General features: G+C 38.6%; 1 protein-coding gene across 3 annotated transcripts in view; it reads left to right on the forward strand.

Moving 5' to 3' along the window:
- ERICH3 (glutamate rich 3) overlaps positions 1 to 22,306 on the forward strand; it is a 113,371-nt gene that overhangs the window by 5,711 nt on the left and 85,354 nt on the right. For 2 of the 3 annotated variants that reach the window (XM_077120611.1, XM_077120613.1), the window contains exons 2-3: positions 18,998 to 19,091; positions 21,598 to 21,723. In XM_077120611.1, the coding sequence (XP_076976726.1) occupies positions 18,998 to 19,091; positions 21,598 to 21,723 (220 nt within the window). Of the gene's footprint in view, positions 1 to 16,075; positions 16,172 to 18,997; positions 19,092 to 21,597; positions 21,724 to 22,306 lie in introns of those variants that run through there. The other variant, XM_077120612.1, reaches the window with a different exon arrangement.

The following is a 22,306-nucleotide window of genomic DNA, read 5'->3' on the forward strand; positions in this document are numbered from 1 at the left end:
TCCTTAAAACGCTTCCAGTGATTAGATTGAGCATCACTCATTGCAGAAGATGCTCCCCTTGGCTGATTACAAATGGGAGCAGCTGTGGATGCAGCTGACATGCTCATTATTTAATTCTCTGAAATGTGCTCATTGCAACAGACAGGCCGGCACCTACCCAACCAACAAACAGGTACCACCACTTGGCAAAGTTGACACATGAACCTGACCATGACATCTTACACAGATTTTTCTTCAGTTCCTTCCTTTGGCCAAGCTCCATGGTTCTCACACTTTTGCATACAAAGAACTACTGAGTATAGTGGTGTGCCCCAAACCATATTTATTGTGCTTTATGGGTGACAGAAGAGATTTTCAAGAACCTATTTGACCATTTAATATATTTGCATTTTGTACTCACTCTAGAAGTTGAAACAAGGGTAAGATAAGACTCCATTATACCTGTAGCTTTCAGCTGAGCAGAAGTCATTTGTGTTTTTTTGTTTGCTTGTTTTCACTGGCTAGAGACTTACTTTCCTCTTGAAAGAGTCTCAGTAAGAGAAACATCCCTCATTAACAATATTTTTTACAAATTCTTGTATTGTGAAATATATTGGATTAAAGTGATTCCCCAATGTTACTTCAGTTAATGTGTGGCCTCACTGTATCAGATTGGGCTTTAATCTGGATTACCGGAGTCCTTTATGAACAGAGTGAACAGCAGATGGAGAGAGAAGCCATAGAGAGCAGCAAGAAGCTGGAAGTCAATGGAAACTGGAAAAGAAGGGAGAAGATGCTTTTTTGGCTTTAGAAAAGCCAAACCCTGATGATTAATGGCCATCCAGAAGATACCAAACCAAGGAGGAAGCAAACCTTCTACCTTCTGAAACCATGAGCCAATCAATTCCTGTTATTAAGCCAGTCCATCAATGGTATTTGTTTTAGCAGCCAGGAAACTAGAACATTTGCCTTTCTGGATTAATATTTTTTTTTCTTTTAGAAAAGACCAAAAAGGTGTGATAAATTTGATGGATGCAGCTTGAAAGTTCATGCCTTCCTGAGAAATTCTGCCTTTATATATTTTTTTTATTAATTAAAAAAAATTAACTAACACAGCATTTAGAAATCATTCCATTCTACATATACAATCAATAATTCTTAATATCATCACATAGGTGTATGATCATCATTTCTTAGTACATTTGCATCGATTTAGAAAAAGAAATAGCAAGACAACAGAAAAAGAAATAAAATGATAATAGAGAGAAAAAATAAAAATAAAAAATAAAAAAATATATAAAAAAAACTATAGCTCAGATGCAGCTTCATTCAGTGTTTTAACATAATTACATTACAATTAGGTAGTATTGTGCTGTCTGTTTTTGAGTTTTTGTATCTAGTCCTGTTGCACAGTCTATATCCCTTCAGCTCCAATTACCCATTATCTTACCCTATTTCTAACTCCTGATGGTCTCTGTTACCAGTGACATATTCCAAGTTTATTCTCTAATGTCGGTTCACATCAGTGGGACCATACAGTATTTGTCCTTTAGTTTTTGGCTAGTCTCACTCAGCATAATGTTCTCTAGGTTCATCCATGTTATTACATGCTTCATAAGTTTATTCTGTCTTAGAGCTGCATAATATTCCATCGTATGTATATACCACAGTTTGTTTAGCCACTCGTCTGTTGATGGACATTTTGGCTGTTTCCATCTCTTTGCAATTGTATCTGCCTATATTTAAGATGAAGTTTTTAGAGAATGCTGTCAAACCATTGTTTTAACAGTGACCCATGAGAAGAATACTTGAAAAAGGAAGAGCATTTCAAAATATAGATATGTAGATCTGAATTCCTTAATAATTTCTTATTCTTTTATGGGCATCCTTTGTTTTTCCCTCTTGTTCTTGTCTCCCTGTCTCTTTTGTACAGTTAAGGGTTTTAGTTTTGATTTATGGACACATTACTGTTAGGTGTAGTTTTGTCTGCTGCCGGTAGAAGCGTGCTTTCCCCGTGCTCTGGTGCCTTTCACTGGAAAGCTTCATTGTCTTCTCCTCTTCTCTCCCAGCTGCCTACATGAATGGAGCAGAAGCCAGAAGGTATCTGGTCCTGCTTTTTCATGGGCCATCGATGTTCTTTTCCTATTGCCAGCACAGATATTTAGAATCCAGATGGAGCAGTTTGGGTGTCTGTGTACACAAGATAAGAGGTTTCTTAGTTTCTTCAGTCTAAACCCATAATACATACTTTACATTGGTCGCCTTTCTGGTTATAATTGTTTGCAACTGCTGATGCTCTTCTTTATTTGGTTCTGCAAAAGCCAAATATGGTCTTTGCGAGAAATGAGGAGTTATTGAATATGAATGATTTAATAATATGGGTTTTAGGGGAAGTGGGGATTGGAAGCCAAAAGTTCAAAAGGGAGATGAATTTCAAGGCAAAGGGAAAGTATGAGTAAAAGCCCAGTGGGAAAAAGTAATTAACATAATAAGTCAACAATCTCTACTGGTAGGTGTTGAACTTTTTCTTTTGTTAAGTCTCATTAGTAATCAAATTACTCCCTACCTCTCAGTGCCTGACACTGTTTGAGATAGAAAATTGAACATTTTAAGCTGGTGATCCATTTTTCTGTGACTGTTATTATTTTCCTATAATAGTAATAAACATGTATAAATTAATGAAAATTCTTAAGGCGAAATATTGAAGCAAGGGAAGAAACAGCAGGGAACTAAACAGACAATATAAATTGCACATAGTAGTTATGAAACAGCATTAAAAACTAAGGATTTTAAATTGAATTGAATCATAGTGTTTTATAGCAGCAGTTAATTTGGCATTCTCTATGTGCCATGGAATGTAATATTTCATATTTGTGAATATTATGTGGCTCTCATATTAAGAAGTTATCTCTCCTCATAGCTTGCTTCAAGATGTTTATGATAATATTGTATCTGTTGTTCAGATTCGGATAAAACTAATCTGTTGTAAATTAGAATAATAGACACAGAAAAGACCTTAAATCTCTAGGTACTTGGGTTACAAGTTGTTTTTTTAAAATTTTATTCCTTGTACTTATCTGTATTTTGAAATTTTTCTTTGAGCAGAAAAATACAAAGAGGAATATCAAGGTGTTTTGAAATCCTACCCTCCAAAAACAATCGTAACTAACGTTTCTGCCATTTTCTTTCTACTCTTTTGCCTTTGGATTTTTCTTGTTTTTGAAGCTATTTGACAAATCTATACTGTTTTAAAAAATGGTTTCTAAGATGAAACTCTTCTGAAAGTTTTACTGACAAGTAGCGGCAAGTTTCCTCCCAAGCATTTCCTTCATAGCTCCCATATAATTTGCAGACTCCTCGTAGGACTCTACCAAACCTCTCTGCAGCTTCCAGTCCTCTGTGTACCCCCAGGACAAGGCCCTAAGCTGACCTCCACAGTTGCTAGCATATGTCCCTACCCTACTGGTCATCTGTGATGAGTGCCAAGATCACCTTTGTTTACTCATTCAATTGATATTTACTGAGCGCCTACCATGTACCAGGCATTAAACTATCACATTAAACATTTATTATGTTCCAGAAATTCATTTCATAGAAATTCATTTGAGTTCTTGAAAAACCCAACTAGTGAGTTTTTAACTATTTCAAATTGCCGACCTTTGCTGTAAATAATAGAAAATCAAGATAACAGTGGCTTCAGCCATAAGAACATTTCTTGTTTATTTACAAGTAGTCTGGAGATAGATAATTTGATAGTTTAATAATATCAGCACTTGAGTCTTTATCTTTGCAATTTCCTTGGCCGTTTCCTTGTGATAGCAAGATGGCTATCCTAGATCAAGGCTTTACATGCTTTCTTATAAAAGCATCCCAAATAGGAAGGAAGAAGTGGGCGAATAAAGGAATTTCTTTAATCTGGGGGGGAAAGCATCCTTCCAGCCAGCTTTCTTTTATATGCAACTAGAAGTGGACCAGTGAACATACTCATCTGCAAGGGAGACTGGGAAAAGAGTATTTGGCTCCTAGAACTTCTACTGAGAGGCCAGGGATAAAGGTTTGGGAATGGCTCCTGGTAGCCTGTGACGTGTCCACTATAGTGTTTAGTGGTTTGTTGTCTGGTCCTGGAGTTAGATTGAGTTCAGATTCGCCACATAGTAGCTGTGGGGTCATGCGCAAATTCTGTATTCTCTCTGATTCCTGGTATTCTCATACCCTGTGGAAAATACATCTGCTTTGCGGGGTTGTATGAGGGATTAAATGGAATGCTTTAATGCATTTATCACAGGGGCAGGTACGTAGTAAATGTGAATATGCTGGTTGGTGCTGGCAGCTTCAGTACTAATGGTACACAAAGAAGAATAGATGAGTGCAGGAGAACTTCCATATCTAAGTCCTGAGCTACATGTAGAGTTTGGTGAATTGGAGAAAGCACTGAAAAGAGTAATTCGTGGGATGAGTTTGAAGGAGGGAAGGTATATAAAATAATGCATCTGGAAGTATTTTAAGAATGTAAAAAATAATCCCCAAAAATACAATATTAAAATCATACTCATCAGTGCCCAGGCAGTATAAGCTCACTATGACTTTCAATGAATGAGAGGAGACAGCAGCATTTCTTATTTATTTAGGTGATTTATTCTTAGGAGCAGGAAAGGATGTTATAAAGCCAAGTACAAGCCAGCCTGGCTGAGAAGTTGCATCTCTAATTTGTTTTCATCTTTAAGTTCCACGTACTGTCTGTCTCTTGCTCATTTCTTGGAACCTGGCATAGAACACTCAGTGTACACACTGCGATTCTCCTTTTTTAAATGAAAGATCTTTGCCTTTAATCCTAAATGAGAAATTACGTTCAGATTCATTTCTGATCATTTCTCAAACCTTTAAAAATGGGTTTGAACTTTTCTTCCCCTCGAGATCAATAGTTTGGAATCCTTCTCTAGAATTGCAGCAAATGACTATTTCACCATAATTTTTAGGGGATTCATATAAGATTAACCCTGTTAAATTTGTCTTTATAAAAAAAGTTTTAGACCAAGGTTTGCTCCCAAACAAACAAAAAAACAACCAAATAAACAAACAAAAAATTTCAACAAGTGATGCTGCAATAAGGGGATACTCACATGGAAAATGAGTGAGATGTGACCCCCGCCATACAGCATACAAAAAAAAAAAATCTTTTGTCTTCTCTGTCAAGCCAGAATCTTGGAGCTTTGATTCAAGAACTAGGGCTTAGGGAGTGGTGAGGCTGACCTCAATATGTAGTATGTGAAGGGAGGTATCGAGATTCCAGAACTTGATGAAGAATGGCTCAGAAAAAGAGAGAGGAAGAAGGTCTGAAGTTTCAGGGTCAAATGCAAGAGCATAGGGCAGTAATCAGCTCCCAAAGCCCTGTGACAAGGGGCACAGAAATTCAAGCAAGGAAGCTGGGAGCCAGGGACCAAAGAAATTCAGAAGCTTTAGAGGAGAGTGTGGTCAGGAGTTTGGGGCATTGCAAAGGGAGCATAATATGGAGGGACTAGAACTGTCTGAGACTTATCTTATTGTGTGCTTGTGTTCTTCTATATGAAAAGGATGGATATTCCAAAAAGAAAATTAATATTCCATAAAAAATGTGAGATCAATATACTATAGTGGAAAGAACAATATTTTAGAAGTCAGAAATGCAGATGAATCCCACTTAACCTTAAATGATTTCCTGAGCACAAAGAATCCAGAAATTGATGGTTTGGAAAATTCTGAGCTTCTGAAAGTGACCCCAAGAGAATAGTGCTTCATCTAGGGCTTAACTGAACATGGATCCTTCAGTCATTTCCATGCAAGTTGGGTTTGTAGATAGTTATCCAAGAAGCATCTGTTGAAAGACCTATTGTCTGATGGACTGGACCCCTGTATACTACATGCAAATTTGTATAATTTGTGTGAACAGAACCACTGCTAGCCTGTACTAGAAGAGACAGAGAAGGAACACATTAAAGATAAAACCACTTCAAGGACAGAACCATGAAAAGCTGAGGTCTAGACCAAAGACATCTTCTCAGGCTAAGAGAATGGGCCCAAACTGTGGGGAAACTGTGAGTCTGCCCTGGGGCTTGCAGATGTCAGACTTTCTGTCCCATAGTTCAGGAAGAACATGGCCACCCCACTCTTCTGAGAGCATGGACCCTGTGCCCTGGCCATTTGTGAAGAGCCTGACCTCCAACCAGATGCTTGGAGGGGGTAGAGCTTTCATCCCAGTTTTCAGAGGGAGCATATTCTGGAAAGGATGGGTCTGCCACTCCAATCAAATCTGGAGGACAAAACATCATTTTGTAGATGCCTTTCAGACCTTGAAATCTAATGAATTTTGCCCTGCTGGGTTTCAGAATTGTTTGGGACTCATGACCCCTGTTTTCTTTTTCATTTCTCATTTTTGGAATAGAAATTTTAATCCTATACCTGTCCCTGCTTTGTATATTAGAAGCAGATAACTTGTTTTCTAGGTTTCAGGGATCTACAGACAGAGGGGAATTGTGTCCCAGGACAAACCACACCTGTAACCTATTTTGATGAGACTTTGTACTAAGCATTGCTTCTGAAAGGACTTAAAGTGTTGGGATATTGTGATGGAATAAATGTATTTTGCATATAGAAATAATATATCTTTTTGAGGTTCAATGGATGGAGTGTGGGGGTCTGAAGCTGTATGTACCCAGAAAAACATGTTCTTAAATCTAATCCATTTCTGTGGGTGTGAACCAATTGTAAGTAGGACCTTTTGATGAGGTTACTTCAGTTAAGCTATGACCCATTTCAGTCAGGATGGGTCTTAGTCATATTACTGGACTTTTTAAATAAGAGAATGAAATTCAGACAGAGAGAGGGAAAGCCACAGTAGCAAGAAGCTGAAACAACGAAACCTGGAAGAGAAGGGACAGACTAGCAGATGCTACCTTGTGCCGTGCCATGTAACAGAGTATTCAACGATAACTACCAGTTGGTCTTTGAGAAGGAAGTATTACCTTGATTTGGACATTTTCCCAGGCTCAAAACTATAGGTAAATAAATTCCCATTGTTTAATCTGACACATTTCATAGTATTTGCTTTGAGCAGCCTAGGAAACTAAAACAGCCTGAGTGTGGTTTGACTTTTCCTTCTGCTCAATCCTGCTTCCACCTTCTTCATTTTACATGGATTGATGCTAATAAACATCTTGGTCCCCAAATTCCATTTCAACATCTATGTCTGAACAATTATGGTCATTGTTTTCCATGGTGTAGCTGAATATGGAGGAGAACGAGGAAGGAGGGGGACGGATGAGGAGAGACAGAGGAACAATCTGACAATGCCAGGTGGTTGCTCTGAATGGAGGGATTATCATTTAAAAATGAGAAAGAGCCCAGGAAAGGAGGTTGGGTGTGTGTAAGCAAACTTCAACTATTTATTAATTTTCTCAAGCCAGTTCTGAATATCAGAATATATCACTAAGATAACACAGAAAATTTTAGGTTCTCTCAGAAGACTGTGATTTTCTTTCTTGCTAACTCAAAAATGGATATTGATGACTAGAAAAGAATTTGAGGTTGCAAAAGGATGATATTTGTTTTTAAGTATGTTCAACAAATATATTACAGGGATCATTCAGTGTAGCTGGAATATTAGACATTAGTGCATAGGACATAGCTATTATCATCATTGAGTTTATAATCCAAAGACAAGATAACATGGGATCTGGTTTTCCATCTTAAGAAGAGAGTTCAAAGAAGCCTCATATTTCTGAGAGCTTCTTAGTAAAAGGATAATCATCAAGTAACCATTTTTTGAGGACCAAATATGAAGAAGTAGATTTTAAGTGAGATTCCTCCAAGGAAGGATTTTCTGCTAATGAGGAAAGTTAAATATGGAAAGAAATAATTCATGGTGGAAGTCTTTAAGGAGCATTTACCTGTATGGTATTATTTCAGTTTGGTTATAAACTGATATTGGGAGGGAAGGTAAATTCTCAATGATAAATTCCAACATTCATTGAGCATATACAATGTCTAGCTAAATTGCTGAGTGCTTTATAAATATTTACTCATTTAATAGTCTAAATAAGACAGCACTATTACTATTTCCATTTTCGAGGAAGATGTGTGGCACGGGGCAAGTTAAGTAGCATGCTGCTGGTTGCTAATCTACTAACTGTTCAAGTAAAACTCAAACCCATGCAATCTGACTCAAGATGTCATACGCTCAGCCATCACACTTTGCCTCCACAGTGGGAGGATTTTGGTATAAAAAAGGGATTTAGAATAATCTGGTCATGCCATTTCCCTGCTTACAAAACCATCCAGTCAAAGGAACATGGAGCATACATCTTATGGGCCACTCCTTTGGTTTTTAAACAACTATTTCCTTTTTCAGCCAAGATATCCCTTCCTGTGCTTTCACTCATCATCCATGATTCTGCCTTCTTAGTACCTTCTACAAGTCATTGTTTCACTTCTCTGACTACCTCCAGGTTTTCCCTTCTCCAGGGTGAGCTCATCAGTGCCTTTGGCGGTACTTCACATATCACAACTCAGTTTAATGGTTAAAGAATATGAGTCCTCAATTGGCATCCTGGCTAGCTGTGAGTTAGTTATCAATCCCCTCTGCTCTTCATTTTAGTCATCTATGAAGAGGGATGATGATAATAGTACTTCATGGGATTGTTGTGAGAATTAAGATATATAGTGAGTGTTTTATAGAGTGTTAACTACAAAAAAATTAATAAGTGCTTAATAAGTACTAGTGGTGAGGATAATAGTGAAAATGATTGGTTTCCAGAAATTTCCTTGCTAGTCACCTTTCCTCTGAATAGTCTTATTATCTCCCTTATTTGGTTTTTATTTTTCTATTAATAAATACTTTTTTAGTGTCCATAATTACTTTCTGTTCAAAGGTACAGAATATTAAAGTCTTCAGGGGACATTCTGGAGGCCCAAACCAAGTCTTTTAGGGAACTGGGCAACCCTAGTGTGTCTCAGACCTACTGACTCCCTATCTTCTGCTTTCCTTTTGCCTCATGTGTGTTCACAGAAAACTTATCTTGACAGCAGTTAGCACAGTTGGAGATCAGTTTTGTTTTTACTAGTCACTTCAAACCATCATATTAAGGCTATAAATAAAATAATATTATGGTTCTCATCTGGCTGCATTGTTGGAATAAGCTGAGAGAAACTGTAAATCAATTTCTAGCATAATTGCTGAGATCTGGCAGTTTTGGATGCAAATAAAAAAGAATGAAGAATGTAATGTAAAATCATTTATACAATATCAGTTCAATCACCCCCTATAAAGTGGCAGGTTGCAGAGACTCATGGTCTAATTTTAGTTGGCAAATAGTTTTCTTATAAAGGGATGGAAAAGAATTGACCCTCATGTCAATTGCCCTTTTGTATTTGTCTTACTTCAAGTCTTCTCAAAAGGATATTTTTTCCTGCCTCTCTGAAAATTTATTTTTCCTAATGCGATTGCGTAGCCCATTGCAAAGGCATTTATTTGACAAAAACAAAGTCATAAAACTAAACTGTTCATGAGATCATTCACACTGAGCATTTTGCATTTTAGAAAATGCCAAAATACATAAAGCCTGCTTTTGTACCTCTTTTTGTCACAGACTGCCTCCAGTTACTGTCCTGAAGCAGAAAAAAAGATAGGTTATGTTCCCCATACGTGGGTTTTTAAAGGATACCTATCAGACAATTGGGCTGATATATTTTTGTTTCCATTAACTTATTTATTCATTCACCAAATATTGGTGACCTGTTTACTGTGGCCACAACTCCATTCTGTGCCTGTGGGAGGGATACAGGGATGAATCTTATACAGATCTAAAGGGAAGGATTAAACATGGATGAAAGAAGCTCTAGTGAAAGGTAGTTACAAAAGACCCTAGAAGAGGGAAAGTACAATTCTATGGAACGCCTTTGACATTCTAGCATCTTCTTTTTGAGATCTCTTATTTGAGTTTTCTGATGAAGCATGCCTATTTTTGGTACTTCTGTTCTCTGGAGGTAAAATGAGGGAATTGGCCAGACTGTATGTGATCATATGCACGTTGAATTTCTATAATCCAATTTAATAGTGGCTCCAAATATATTTTCGACCAGTTAACTTAGGTCAATCTCTTCAGGAAGCATCACAGCAATTTACTTCATGTTGATAATTATAAAGGGAAGAAGATTGAATTGAATTGAATCCATCTCCTGAGGGGTAGAGTTAGGATTTGACTCCAAGTCTTCTGGCACTGAATTCCATCCTTTTTTTATTTTGCCATATTTATTGTGAGCAGGAAGCATTTGAGACAGCTTTATTTGTCTTAAATTATTATAGGGCTATCACTGAGCTTTTTAAGGGTTAAGTGTCTGGTCACATATTTCCCAAACTTTCTCACTTTCAAATCATAAACACAAATTTTAGCAATAGAAAGCTAAATTCTTCTAGACTAGCACTATAGTCTATTATAATTTTTCTTTTTTTATTTTCTGATTAGTGGTGCTCTTTCAGAGTTTTTATTTGGTGAGATTCTTTCAATTTCAACTTTGTTAATTTCTTCACTAAGGGTCTTGCTGAGATTCAACTTTCTACTTGGTTGGGTGGCTTGAGGGTGATAACTTCATTCATAGAGCTGGAATTGAGTGGATTTCTGCAAACCTTTTCTGATGGACAAAGTTTGAATAAGAGAAGCGTTTGGGTCAGAAGACAGAACTCCTCAGCTTGCGGATTGTGACATAGAAACAATCAAGCCACAATGTCCTGTGATGTGTTTAACTTGCCTTCTCAATACAAGCGCTTTATTTGTGAGTTACGGAAACAGGTTGCCAGGCTCTCGTTGCTAGCAGGCTGCCTTGGCAGTGCAGATTTGATAGGCCCTCCCTGAGCACTATTAAACTCAATAAATTGCAGATTTAGTGACCTCTGAAATGCAAAGCACTTCTCGATTAGGCTTTTCATCTTTAGTAATAAAACTGCTCATTCACATAAGTCTCGCTTGATTCTGTTGAGCATAAAAATGGTGTCATCAGTTTTTCCATATTGGTGGGTGAGTTGAACCTTACCATTTGCGGCAAAGAAATACCTTGCATAAAATTTCTTGATTGAAATGCAGCTAGGAAATGTCAATGGATTTGCTAGAGCTCTTATTTTCTTCTGGTTAGGGATAGGAAATAGTTGAAGAGATCTAAGAGCCCCTTTGGTCAAATGTTGCATATAAGAAATGAATTTCTGGATAAAAATATGCATCATATGATCTATCCCCTGTGGTACATCTTTCCACTTATTTTTGAAACTTAGTCAGTGGTGTGCTGGTAAACCAGCTTTCCAGGTATGAAAAAGAGCCCCATGTGTGCCAAGTTCAATGGTATATACAGTATCTATCACCATGGTCGATTTCAAGCTACCAATGGCTCACAAAATTCCTGGAGCCTTTAACAATCATCTTTTGAGAGTCAGTATGAACCAACTCCAGAACATCTTTGTTAGGGCTTTTAAAATATACTTTTAGATGTTTTCTAATGATTTTATGCATAAAATCCTCTCTAACCTCATTTTTAGGCCGTTGGTGGTAGGGATCCTGTTATTTTCTTGTACACGCCCTCATTTCCCTTTCCCCAGAGACACCCATACGTGTGTGGCAGTAAGCATGCGTAAGAACATATTTCATCAACACTAAGACTCCCATTTTAACATCTCTAAAATCATTTGCAGTTACAGTCAATGGAATATTAGTTTAACTGGCAGAATTTTCTTCTTTCTCAGTGTTACATACAATAATGACCTCTTGGATTTAATGAAGTCTGATAAGTGCTATATAAATAGTATTTGACACAAATAAGGTTTCATGCTTTGGGCTAATTTGTCTTTTCATATTAGGAAATAAGGAATGCCTCACCCAAAGCAATTTACCTCTGTTCTGTTGTCTTTGTGGGTAAAAGATGTAAATTCTTTGAAATATCCCTTAGTGTACCTCATATTCTTTTGCCCTAGTGGTTACATCAGATCAGCAAGGTAAGCTCCAATTTGCTTTGCACACTCTGGGGTTCCAGTGAAAGAGCTGCCTTCATCTATCTGGGAACAGGGTCCTCTCTGAGTGTGGAGCTCTCTGGGGTGACTGATCATTGAACTTTAGGTATTACAGCCCAATCAGCCTCCAACTTTTTCTGCTCCCCTGAATCTGGCACACAGCAAAAACCTTGTGGTAGGCAGAGTAAAATGCTCCTGTCCTGCCCTCCTTTCCACCCAGGGGCCCCTGTCCGTTCCACCCCATCTGACATCCCTCCCCCCACAACTCCCCACTTCTCTGCCAAAGATGCCCATATCCTAATCCCCAGAACCTGTGAGCATGCATGTTAAATGGCAAGGGAGGACTAAGTTTGCAGGTGGAATTAATGTTGCTAATCAGCTGACCTTAAAATAAGGAAACTATCCTGATTATCTGTGTGGGCCCAGTGTAATTACAAGGGGCCCTAAATGAGCATGAAGGAGACAGAACTGAGGCCCAAACAGAGAGATAGCACTATGAGAAGGTCATTGAAAGTGGACCCCTTCTCACAGCTGGAAAAAGTGAGAAAATAGATTCCTTCCTCCAGAAGGAATGCAGTCCTTCTGGCACCTTGATTTGAGCCCAGTGAGACTCATTTCAGTCTTCTGACCTCTAGATATATAAGATAATAAACTCACATTGTTTTAAAAGCTACCACTATATGGTCATCTGTTATAGCAACACTAGGAAACAAATACAAACTTCACAAATTCAGATGAGCTGAGTCACAGTTTGGGTTAAATAAAACCACCCTGGCCCTGTCAGAATTATTCTGCATATTCTCTTTGTGCAGGTTTTGCTAGGGAAATTTGTAGTGTAAAATGAATTGTGGGAATCTAAATGTAAGAGAATAAGCTGATTTAAAGATTGCAGCACATTGTTTTATGCTAATGATATGGCTAATTATAAATGAAGGTTACGTATTTACATCTGGATGGATTTTCATTTGAGTTTTTCCTATCTCTTTATCTGGAGAATCGGTGGAATTCATTTCCCTATGAATATTTCCTAAATCATATTTCCCCATCATTATATACCTTGCATCAGCCAGTCCCCACCTTTTCAAGCCCTGATGGATGGTGTTTTACTAAGGTCTATTGTATGTTATCAGGAATGAGTGTGAGATCATATAATCTTTGGCAAGTGACTTAAGCTAAGGCTCGTTTTCTTCATCCACAAAATGGGGAACCTTATACCTTCTTGTGAGGTTGTTGGTTCTGGTGGGGTTGCTAATCTAAAAATATAAGGAAAGAGCCGAGCACAGTGCCAGAAACATAAGTAATACTTGGTAACTACATGGTAGATGCTGCTTCTCTTGCTGATAGGCGATTGCTTTTGTTCAGCTGATTGTAGCACATCATGTAAAACCTGAGCTTCACCTGTGCCATCCACATATCTTAAAATTTCTTTCTCTACAGAAAGTTAGCATGAATTAGGAGTAAATTTTCATTGTTAAAATTTTTTTTAATCATGAGTCAGGCTGTTTTACAACCTTGGGGCTCTTATCTGATAGTAAACTTTTTGTCCTTTTGTGAAAATTTTTCTTTGCAAAGCAATCTTTCTCTCAAGGGGCTTATAGTCTAGCTGTCGGGGAAGACTACCGATCAAGTAAGCACAGCCAAGTGTGATGAGCCCTATGCGTTGTCCTCCGGGAGTGGGGCGGGGCCTCAGTGACCTGGCCAGGGCATCAAGAAGTGCATGTGGGAAGTATTCATGAGGACTGAGGAACCAGGGGGTGTCTGTATGCGGTTGTTGGAGAACAGCTGGGGAATGGGAAAGGGTACTGGCTGTTAGATACATGCCTTACAGCTCAAGCACAGAAATGCCCTAACAGCCTGGCCACCATAACCCTCCCTTGCCCTTCCCTTGTGGACAGATGATGGAGCTTCCTCTAGCAGGGGCTGGGAGACAGGCAGCCTTCTCTCCTGCACTTTTCTGAGTTCTACTTTTGGGAAGAACCCCACAGGTACCTCCTGCCACTACATTGACCAGTTTCACTTCCCTTCCACATTGTTGCCTGAATATGACAGTCAGAGATTCTGAGATCCAGAGTACCAAGAGAAAAAAACAGAAAGGTCAAGGACTAGTCGTCTTCAAGTACTATAGCTTATATCTGTGTTTGTCTCCGTGTTCACTCATATTTTCAGGAATGGAGATGGGAAATCCATCATTTGTGTACTGTTGCACATGTCGTTGGTGGCACATAATAGTGTGCTGGGACAGTTGTTCAATTTTTAGAAATTTTGAGAGTCAATTGTTAAACAACACCACTATTAAAAATTATATTGACCTTATGAAATAAAACAAATTTAAAGCAAAGGTAATAAATACTTAAAACTCACAACTTTCTACTTGTTTTACCTCAGTTTACTGTTTTCATTCTACTGTTTGAGGTTATGTACATTGATTATAGCTGTATGGCGGAAACATGCCGTAGTGCATCTCTGTGCAATGTTTTCAGTGAGTGGCATGAGGTTGGTAGCATGGAAATATTTACACCACGAAAATTGGCAAATGCTATAAACCATGGTTTTTCTTTTCCAGAGTGCTGGTTGTTAAACATTTATGAGCATATGCCTGGATAAGGGATAAACAACTATCATAATCTCTGAAATTACACCACCGGTGATTCAGTTCCTTGAATACATTCTCCAGGCATTCTATTTTAAAAGGCATATATATGTAGCATTTTTATTATTCATTATTTGTTCTCTGTGAATTAGTTGATCATATTGCTTTACTCTGAAATGTCTAGAGAGGCAGAGGAAATAATAATAATAATAGCTAACACTTGTTAAGTGTTTAGGATGGGACAGGCACTGTTCTGAATTTTTCGTGTGTTCATAACTCAACCTCTCCTTTAAATATGATATATGTATGTGATTTTTCCAAATTTACAGATAAAGCAATTGAGGCAGAGGGAAGTAAAGTCATTTTTTCACAGTTGCAGAGCCAGTGGTGGTGAAGACAGGATTGGACCAGAGTTGGCGTGCCAACCACCCTCCCTCAGCAGGGGCGGTGTGGAGAGGGGCTGTGTGGCTAGAGGAGGTTGGGGTTAAAGCATGCTGCAGGCCAGATGAGAGAATTCCAGCAGTGCAACCCATGCAGAAATGTTGCCTCAGGTTTTCCTTGACCTGGTCCCCCATTAAGGAATACTTTGTTTTGAAGCTTTTCTATTTCAGAAAGATGCAAGAGCTATAAGTAGATAATGATAGCATCCTGGAGCCTGAAAGAAATGAAATTTATATGTGTAAATGTCTTGTAATCTATAGTTATGGATATACTCCTTCCCCAGTTCATGGCACAATGTGTGACAGTAACTATATGTAAGTGAATTAGCCTATGATACAGGAAAAAATTCTATCTATCTATCTATCTATCTATCTATCTATCTATCTATCTATCTATCTATCTATCTATCTATCTATCTATCATCATTTAGCCCCCCACTAGATTAGAAGCTCCAGAAGGCTGGAAGGCAGTGCAGGTGCCATCTCTGTGTCCCCAGTGCCTTACAGAACACCCTGATAAAAGTGCTCAATAAATGTTTGTGATGAAAAGCTAGTATAGTGTCTCCTTTCAGTTGGGGTTTGTATGGTAGAGACTGTCTGTCTTTGGGGTCAGCTGGAGAGATTGATAGGAATCAGGAATCACTGACTTTTATTACTACAGAATCACATATATTTTCTGCACAGTGGGTGGCAGGGGTTCGAAGGTTAAGTGCTGATAGGCCGCAGCTGGGAAGGGGGTTCTCCCAGTGACTCAGCAACTGGCTTCTTTAATCCTCAGGCACTGCAGAGGATGTGGGGAAGGTATTGTCATAGGAAAGACAGAATCTGTCATGGAAACAGGGCGGCTTTGTTTCCTAGGGGACTGTTTCCTTAGTGCATTGAACCAGAACATGGGTCTTTGCCCATTCAGTGACTTGGGGACGGGTAAATAGCCTTGATCGTCACATAAAGAAGCAGACAGGTTAGGCAGGTCTGGCCATGCGGTTGTGAGCTCAGTGTATAAACAATGTGGACTTGATAATACAGTCACAGGGGCGGGCGGTCGCTATGGACGTGGGGCTTGGGGGACACAAAGACCTCAGCAGCATGACCAGGAAGTCCAGCTTTGACAACAGATGCAGAGCGTGGCATGCACAGGTAATGGAAAGCTCAAGCTCAGCACAATCATGGTGCCCAGGGTGAGGCGACCGCATCTGGCCCAGGGTTATGCCGAGTGCAAGCAAGAGAGAAAAGAAGAAAACAAAACAGTGGCAGTGAATGTAGAGGGCAAAGGCAGAAACATCAGAAACACTCTACTAATCCAAATCTATGGCTTCGTCAGCAAAGCTCTCACAATTAAGTAAATGCAAAGGGGGCTACAAGCCCATCCCTCCCCCCACCCCACCCCACCCATGGCCAGGAGGAGGACCAGGGCAGAAAGGACCAGACAGACCAAGGATGTGGCCATGACACTGACCCACCCAGGATTAGGGTCAGAACGAAGATGCCATCCATATGGTATGCCGTGGAAATGCTTGCATTGACTATTTTACAGAATATTTGTTTAATTTACTCCAGTGTGATTTCTTGTTATCAAGTAATTACTTCATTTCTAAAGTTGTAGATTTAAAAAAAAAAAAACTGATTTTGGTCCGAAAAGAAAACAGTTGAGTCTGGGTTTGCTTGGCGGGTTATCACTCTGCTCTCCTGCCAAGGTCAGTGGTGTGTGATAGTCCAGGAGGGAGTTGCTTTCCAAATGGCATCCCAATCAGGGATGCGCAATCATTCCTAAACACGGAAAGGCAAGGAAGCCAATGGGCACAAAGGATTCAACCCAACCAGACTTATTAGACCAGAAGGGAGGGGCAGTAGGATCTGGGGACAGCAGTATAAAAATCAGGTGGCGCCAAGGCTGGCTGAGTACTCTTATTAGAACCTAAATTATTTTCAAAATTCTAAAGTCTGAATTTAAAGAAGGGACTGTATTGTCAGTTAATAAGGATGTGAGGGTCCATGCCATCCTGATTTGTGGCCCTACTTCATTTGATGGGGATTTTAGCATTCCCAGCTATTCCAAAACTATTGATTTTTTTTAAAAAAAAAAAACAACTGGAGCCTGCAAAACAGACAAAAGACTGTATATGATGCCACCCTCATGATTTATCTTAAGAATCTGTGAACTGTGGCTCATGATTGTTAGGGCTGAGAGACACCTGCTCACCTCTCTGAAATGAGGAGCTGAAAAGATATTCTGAGATTCAGAAAGGGTAAAGGGATACAACGTTGACCTTTTGGAGACAGGAAACCTTTGATGAACTGTAGGACACCAAGACAGTTCATTTAAAAGATGGTTTCAAAGCATTATTTGGGACTGGTTTTGTGTGTGCGTTACTGAAGCCCTCGGGTTATCTTTTTATATAAGCACAGGGAAATAATAGTTTCCGTAGTTGTTCGGGTGTCTGCGACCCTCATGCGGCACCTTGGCTTCGGGGCTTTGTAATTGTGTTTCAGTCTCTTTTGTGGACAGAATTAAACTCCCCTTACCATTTGACAGCAAGGAACCTTCCGGCAATGGGCTGCTCAGGGGAAGACAGGAAAAGGTCACTGATACCATCGCCATGTAATTAAGGCATTGCAAGCAGATAAATACCATTGTTGCTAATTACAGTGTACTCGTTTCTATAATGTGAGTCCCTCCTCTGGTCTTGGGATAAGTTAAGGACCTGCCCCTCATAAAAAGTACAGATTTTAAATATATGTTGCAGGTAATGGTGTATGCATTATTTAAAAAAGAGACAGCTTTACCTTAGGATTGTTAGACTTGATTGTTCTCTCATTCTCTCTGCCTCTCTCTCTCTCTCTCTCTATATATATATATATCCATATTCATGTGTATGTACATGCATGTATGTATACACACATGCCTGTGTATGTATATGTGTGTACATGTTTCTGCAAGGTAGATAGCATTAATGAATGTTAGGTTAAAGCTTAGAAAAATAGCTTCAAATTTTGATATATGGACTTAGATTGGCCAACCACTAACTCTTAAAAGACCCTAAAAATCACAGGTTATCTATGCCGGATGGAAATTAATGAAATGGTCGGGATGTATATGAGGAAGTTAACATTCCTAAAATGCTGATCCTAAACTTAAAAACTTATGCCAGTAAGAACAAGCCCTAAATAAAATTGTGGCCTCACTTACCGGGCACATATTATTGCTTAGGCATGCAATCAATACCACCAAAGAGGGACACCAGAAATAATACACCATCCCAATTTTCAGTATCTAGCAGAGGAAACCAAGGATTAAAAAAGTATCGATTGTGTAATGTGTAATGTAACTCAGGATTTTACAGGAGTGGAGTGAAAGGTAATGAATGCATCACACCCTGTGTGTAGCAGGGAATGTTTCCTAGAGGAAGAGACACTGTGCATCACAAGTGGAATCCAATTAGCTGACAGGTAAGGGAAAGGCCTTTCGAGTAGAGGGGCTGTTGGGGGTTATGTTCCAAAGACAGGAGGGAATGTGTTGAGGGACTGCAGGTAAGTTCCAGTAACCAGAGTTGAGGGTATGTAACGGGAGGCTGAAGAGCCTGCTGAAGGAGCCCCCACTTTTCTATGAGGGGTTGTGAAGCCTTCCCCAACAACAGGCTCAAGGCTGGGGGGCTCCCTCTCTGTGTTCCCATGACTTTTGGTCTTTTTCTGTTGCGGGATTTTTTGCAACCAATTTTAGTTGTTCCTGGTTGGTTTTGTTACTGTTTGTAGGACACCCATAGTTAGGAATGCAACCCAGTAGTTATCAAAAAGCCAAGAAAACAATAAGTTCTCAGTATATATTTATTGCATCCATATATGAATGACTGGTTGGCTAGAGGAGTGAATGATTATGCATGGTTTGGGGATTCCGAAAGTAAATAATTGCCTTGGTTATCAAGCAGCACTTCATAAAACCTTAATGGTTTCATTTTTCTGTTTCAGATTACTTGCAGCGTATAATAGCCTTATGGATAAACACCTGGCTGGATATTTTAACAATACAAGGATAAGGCGGCATCTCTTAAGATCAGGGCTGGTAAGATTTGGTTTGCTTTCCACCCATCTTCTTTTTTTATTAAGACCAATACTTTCCTGTCTTTTGTTTTCTTCTCTGAGCAATCAATGACCTCTTTTCCTCCACCTTATTTTGCAAAATTCCTTCCTTTTCAAAGCTTTGATTTATCTATTTGAGGATGTGTTTCAAAGAAGGAAAGAGACATCACAGACTGTGAAGAAAACTTATAAATTATGGAGGAAAAGTCCCTATGAGTTTCCAACAGTATATTTCATTTGTTTGTGTATTTGCTCATGTATTCAATGCATATTTATTGAATATAGTCTATGAGCCAGGAATGGTTAGACATTAAGGATAGAGAAGACTTTACTGTCTTCAGAAAAAAATTATTGTTTTTAATAATCACAGAATAATAGTATGGAAGACAGGAACAATCCAAAATTGCCCACTGAATTTTCTTAACTCTTTCATTCCCTGTGATGGTTTTTTAGTGTCTTTCATCAGCCCCTAAACTGTCCTTTCTACAGATATTCCCTTTCCTCTCAGTCTATATAATGTAAAAACCTTAAAACAATACTGTATTTTTTCATTAAAAGAAAGAGAAGTGGTTTTAGGAGGTGTGCGATTGAAGATTGTAGCTGTTCACCTTTTTAAAACATAGTGGGTTCCTTAACTATTGTTGCTATGGTACTGAAAGTAAATGCATCACGTTTCTAATTGTTGTTTATATGCCTGGTGCCCTAGTTGGGTAGATTTTCAGAGTGCTTGCTTTTTCTTGCTTTTCATCTCCTGGGACTCAGGTTTTGTTATCAGACAAACCTGGACTGAAACCCTGGCTCTGCTATATCCAAGCTGTAGAATTTTGACCAAATCACTTACTTAATTTTCTCAGCCATAACTTCCTCAGCTGTAAAATGAGGATAATGATACCCAGCTCTCAGGACTGTTATGGCAATTAGGGATGCTCAATAAATGGTTGTAATTATTGCCATTACTATTAACATTACTTCTTTAGATGGCAATCTATAAGCTTCATGTGTATTTGGAAGGACTTTGTGTTTATTTATCAATATCATTAACAAGCACTTTATCGCCCACAGGCCATGTGCATGGCAACTTAAATGAGGACGATATAGTCCTTTCCCTGGAGCAGTGGCTCATATGCGGTCCCTGAACCAACAGTGTTCAGCATCACCAGGGAACTTGTTAGTAAAAGCCAGTTCTAGAGCTCCGCCCCAGACCTCCTAAATCAGAAGCTCTGGCGTAGGGCCCATCAATCTGTTTTCTCAACAAGCCCTTCAGTTGATTCTGATGCAGGCTCAACTTTGAGAACCTCTGCCCTATAGGAGCTTCCAGTCTGTTTGGGGAGATCAGACATTCCCCAAGGGAAAATAGCAACTGCAAGCATGTGTTAAGGGCCAGAGGGGTGCAGTGTAAGATGGTCTCAACCTTTCCCCCCACCCAGTTTGACCCACATGACGTGATATTCCCACGTAGAACACATTTCAAAAAGTTTTAACTGGTTGATCTGTAATTCCAAGCAACTTTGTATAAACACACATCTTTCTTCCACTGCAAACAATTGTGTTTATTAAACAAAGATTAGCAATAACCAATCACATGTAGCAATTCTAGTTGATCTCAACACCCCAAGGTATTGCAACCACAGTGTTGAGAAATGAAAGTTATCAGAATTAAGAAAAGAACTAAGGAGAACCATGGACTTGAATTCTACTTAAAGAGAAGAGTAGGGTTTAAGGAAGTAGAAAACAAGAATTGAGCAATCCAGAAAGATAAAACCCTCTGTTGATAGGAGCTATAAAAAAATACAACAAATATGCTCAGAAGAAGGATTAGAAGAAAAAGTAAATAGCTAGAAAGCTAGATAGAGGGATAAATAAATAACAAATAAATAGAAACTGCTATTCCTGGAATGCCATTGATGCCAGTTGAGACTTATATGAATACATAACATCTGCCATACAGTAAAATTTGTGAAATTCGGAAAGCAACAAATTAAATTACATACTGGGCTAGAGAGTGAAAGCAGAAAAATCAATGTGAAAACAAAATAATGAAACCAATTTTTTATATAAACTGATGAGATCCTCTATAGTTTATATGTTTTTGCCCTTCACGGTATTTGCTATGGGGTCAGCAATCCTGTGAGCACTGCTCCTGTCCATTGTTTCAAGGTAGCTCTCCTCCTCCTTCTTTCCTGAATGTATTTTTTAAAAAAAGAGAGAGAAATGAAAAGAACACCTGGGTTCCATCAAGGGAAAATTGTTGCTCTAATGAAAGCCTTGTTTTAAACATCAAGTGTACCACCTGTGCGTTTTCTCAATGCGGGGTATATGAGACTGCCTCGCTCCTTTTTCCCCAATGAAATATTCATTAAAAGTATAAGTTTATCAACTCCTTTAGGTTTAGAAACACTGCCACTTTCTCTATCTCTCTTTCCCTTTTTTGGTAATTAACAACACATTTTTATCTTGAATCTCAGTGTATGTTTCATTTATTATGACAGATCACAAGAAGTGGAAGAATATTATCTGAAAAAGAATACAAACTAAATATTATGAAGCAGGATCACCAAAAATATATCCGGGAATGCTTAGCCCAGGCTATTTTCCATAAGGTTCTCGATATGGAGGTACAAGTATTTTCTATTTTGTTCTTAACTGATATTTACTAGCATGATAATTAATAATGCTCTTGTATCCTGAAGCAAGAGATTATTTCTTGCAGTTCATTAAAAAGAAAATGGAACAAGGCACCTGAGAAATATGCTGTCTCTCTAGGTAGCTGCTAGGAGATAGGAGCCTAAAGTAAGCTTTTCTCCATTTTGGTTGGTCAAAAATATGGACATCATTATATATTTAATGATACTTAATTTTCCAAATACAGATTTTTAATCCATAATGGCTACTCTAAAACATACCAGCCCTTACCATCTGTACCTCCATTTTCATTTGCTAAAAAAAAAAGTGACATCTGTTTAAATATCAATAATTCCACTGCCATGAATTATTTTAGACCTGTTATCCTTGTAAGGTTCTGAAGCTCAGCCATATGCTAGGTTTCAAGGAATAGGCATTGAGACATCTGCTGTTCCCCCTCCTTTAGGCGACAATGGTCAGCATGGATTCACAACCCAACCATCAAGAATTTTGTTTTAAATCCGACATGGCATTTTAAGTAGGATATTCAGCTAACTTGATAAATTTTTTCAGCCT

Source organism: Tamandua tetradactyla, chromosome 11 (assembly GCF_023851605.1).
Source record: "Tamandua tetradactyla isolate mTamTet1 chromosome 11, mTamTet1.pri, whole genome shotgun sequence".
Taxonomy (NCBI): domain Eukaryota; kingdom Metazoa; phylum Chordata; class Mammalia; order Pilosa; family Myrmecophagidae; genus Tamandua; species Tamandua tetradactyla.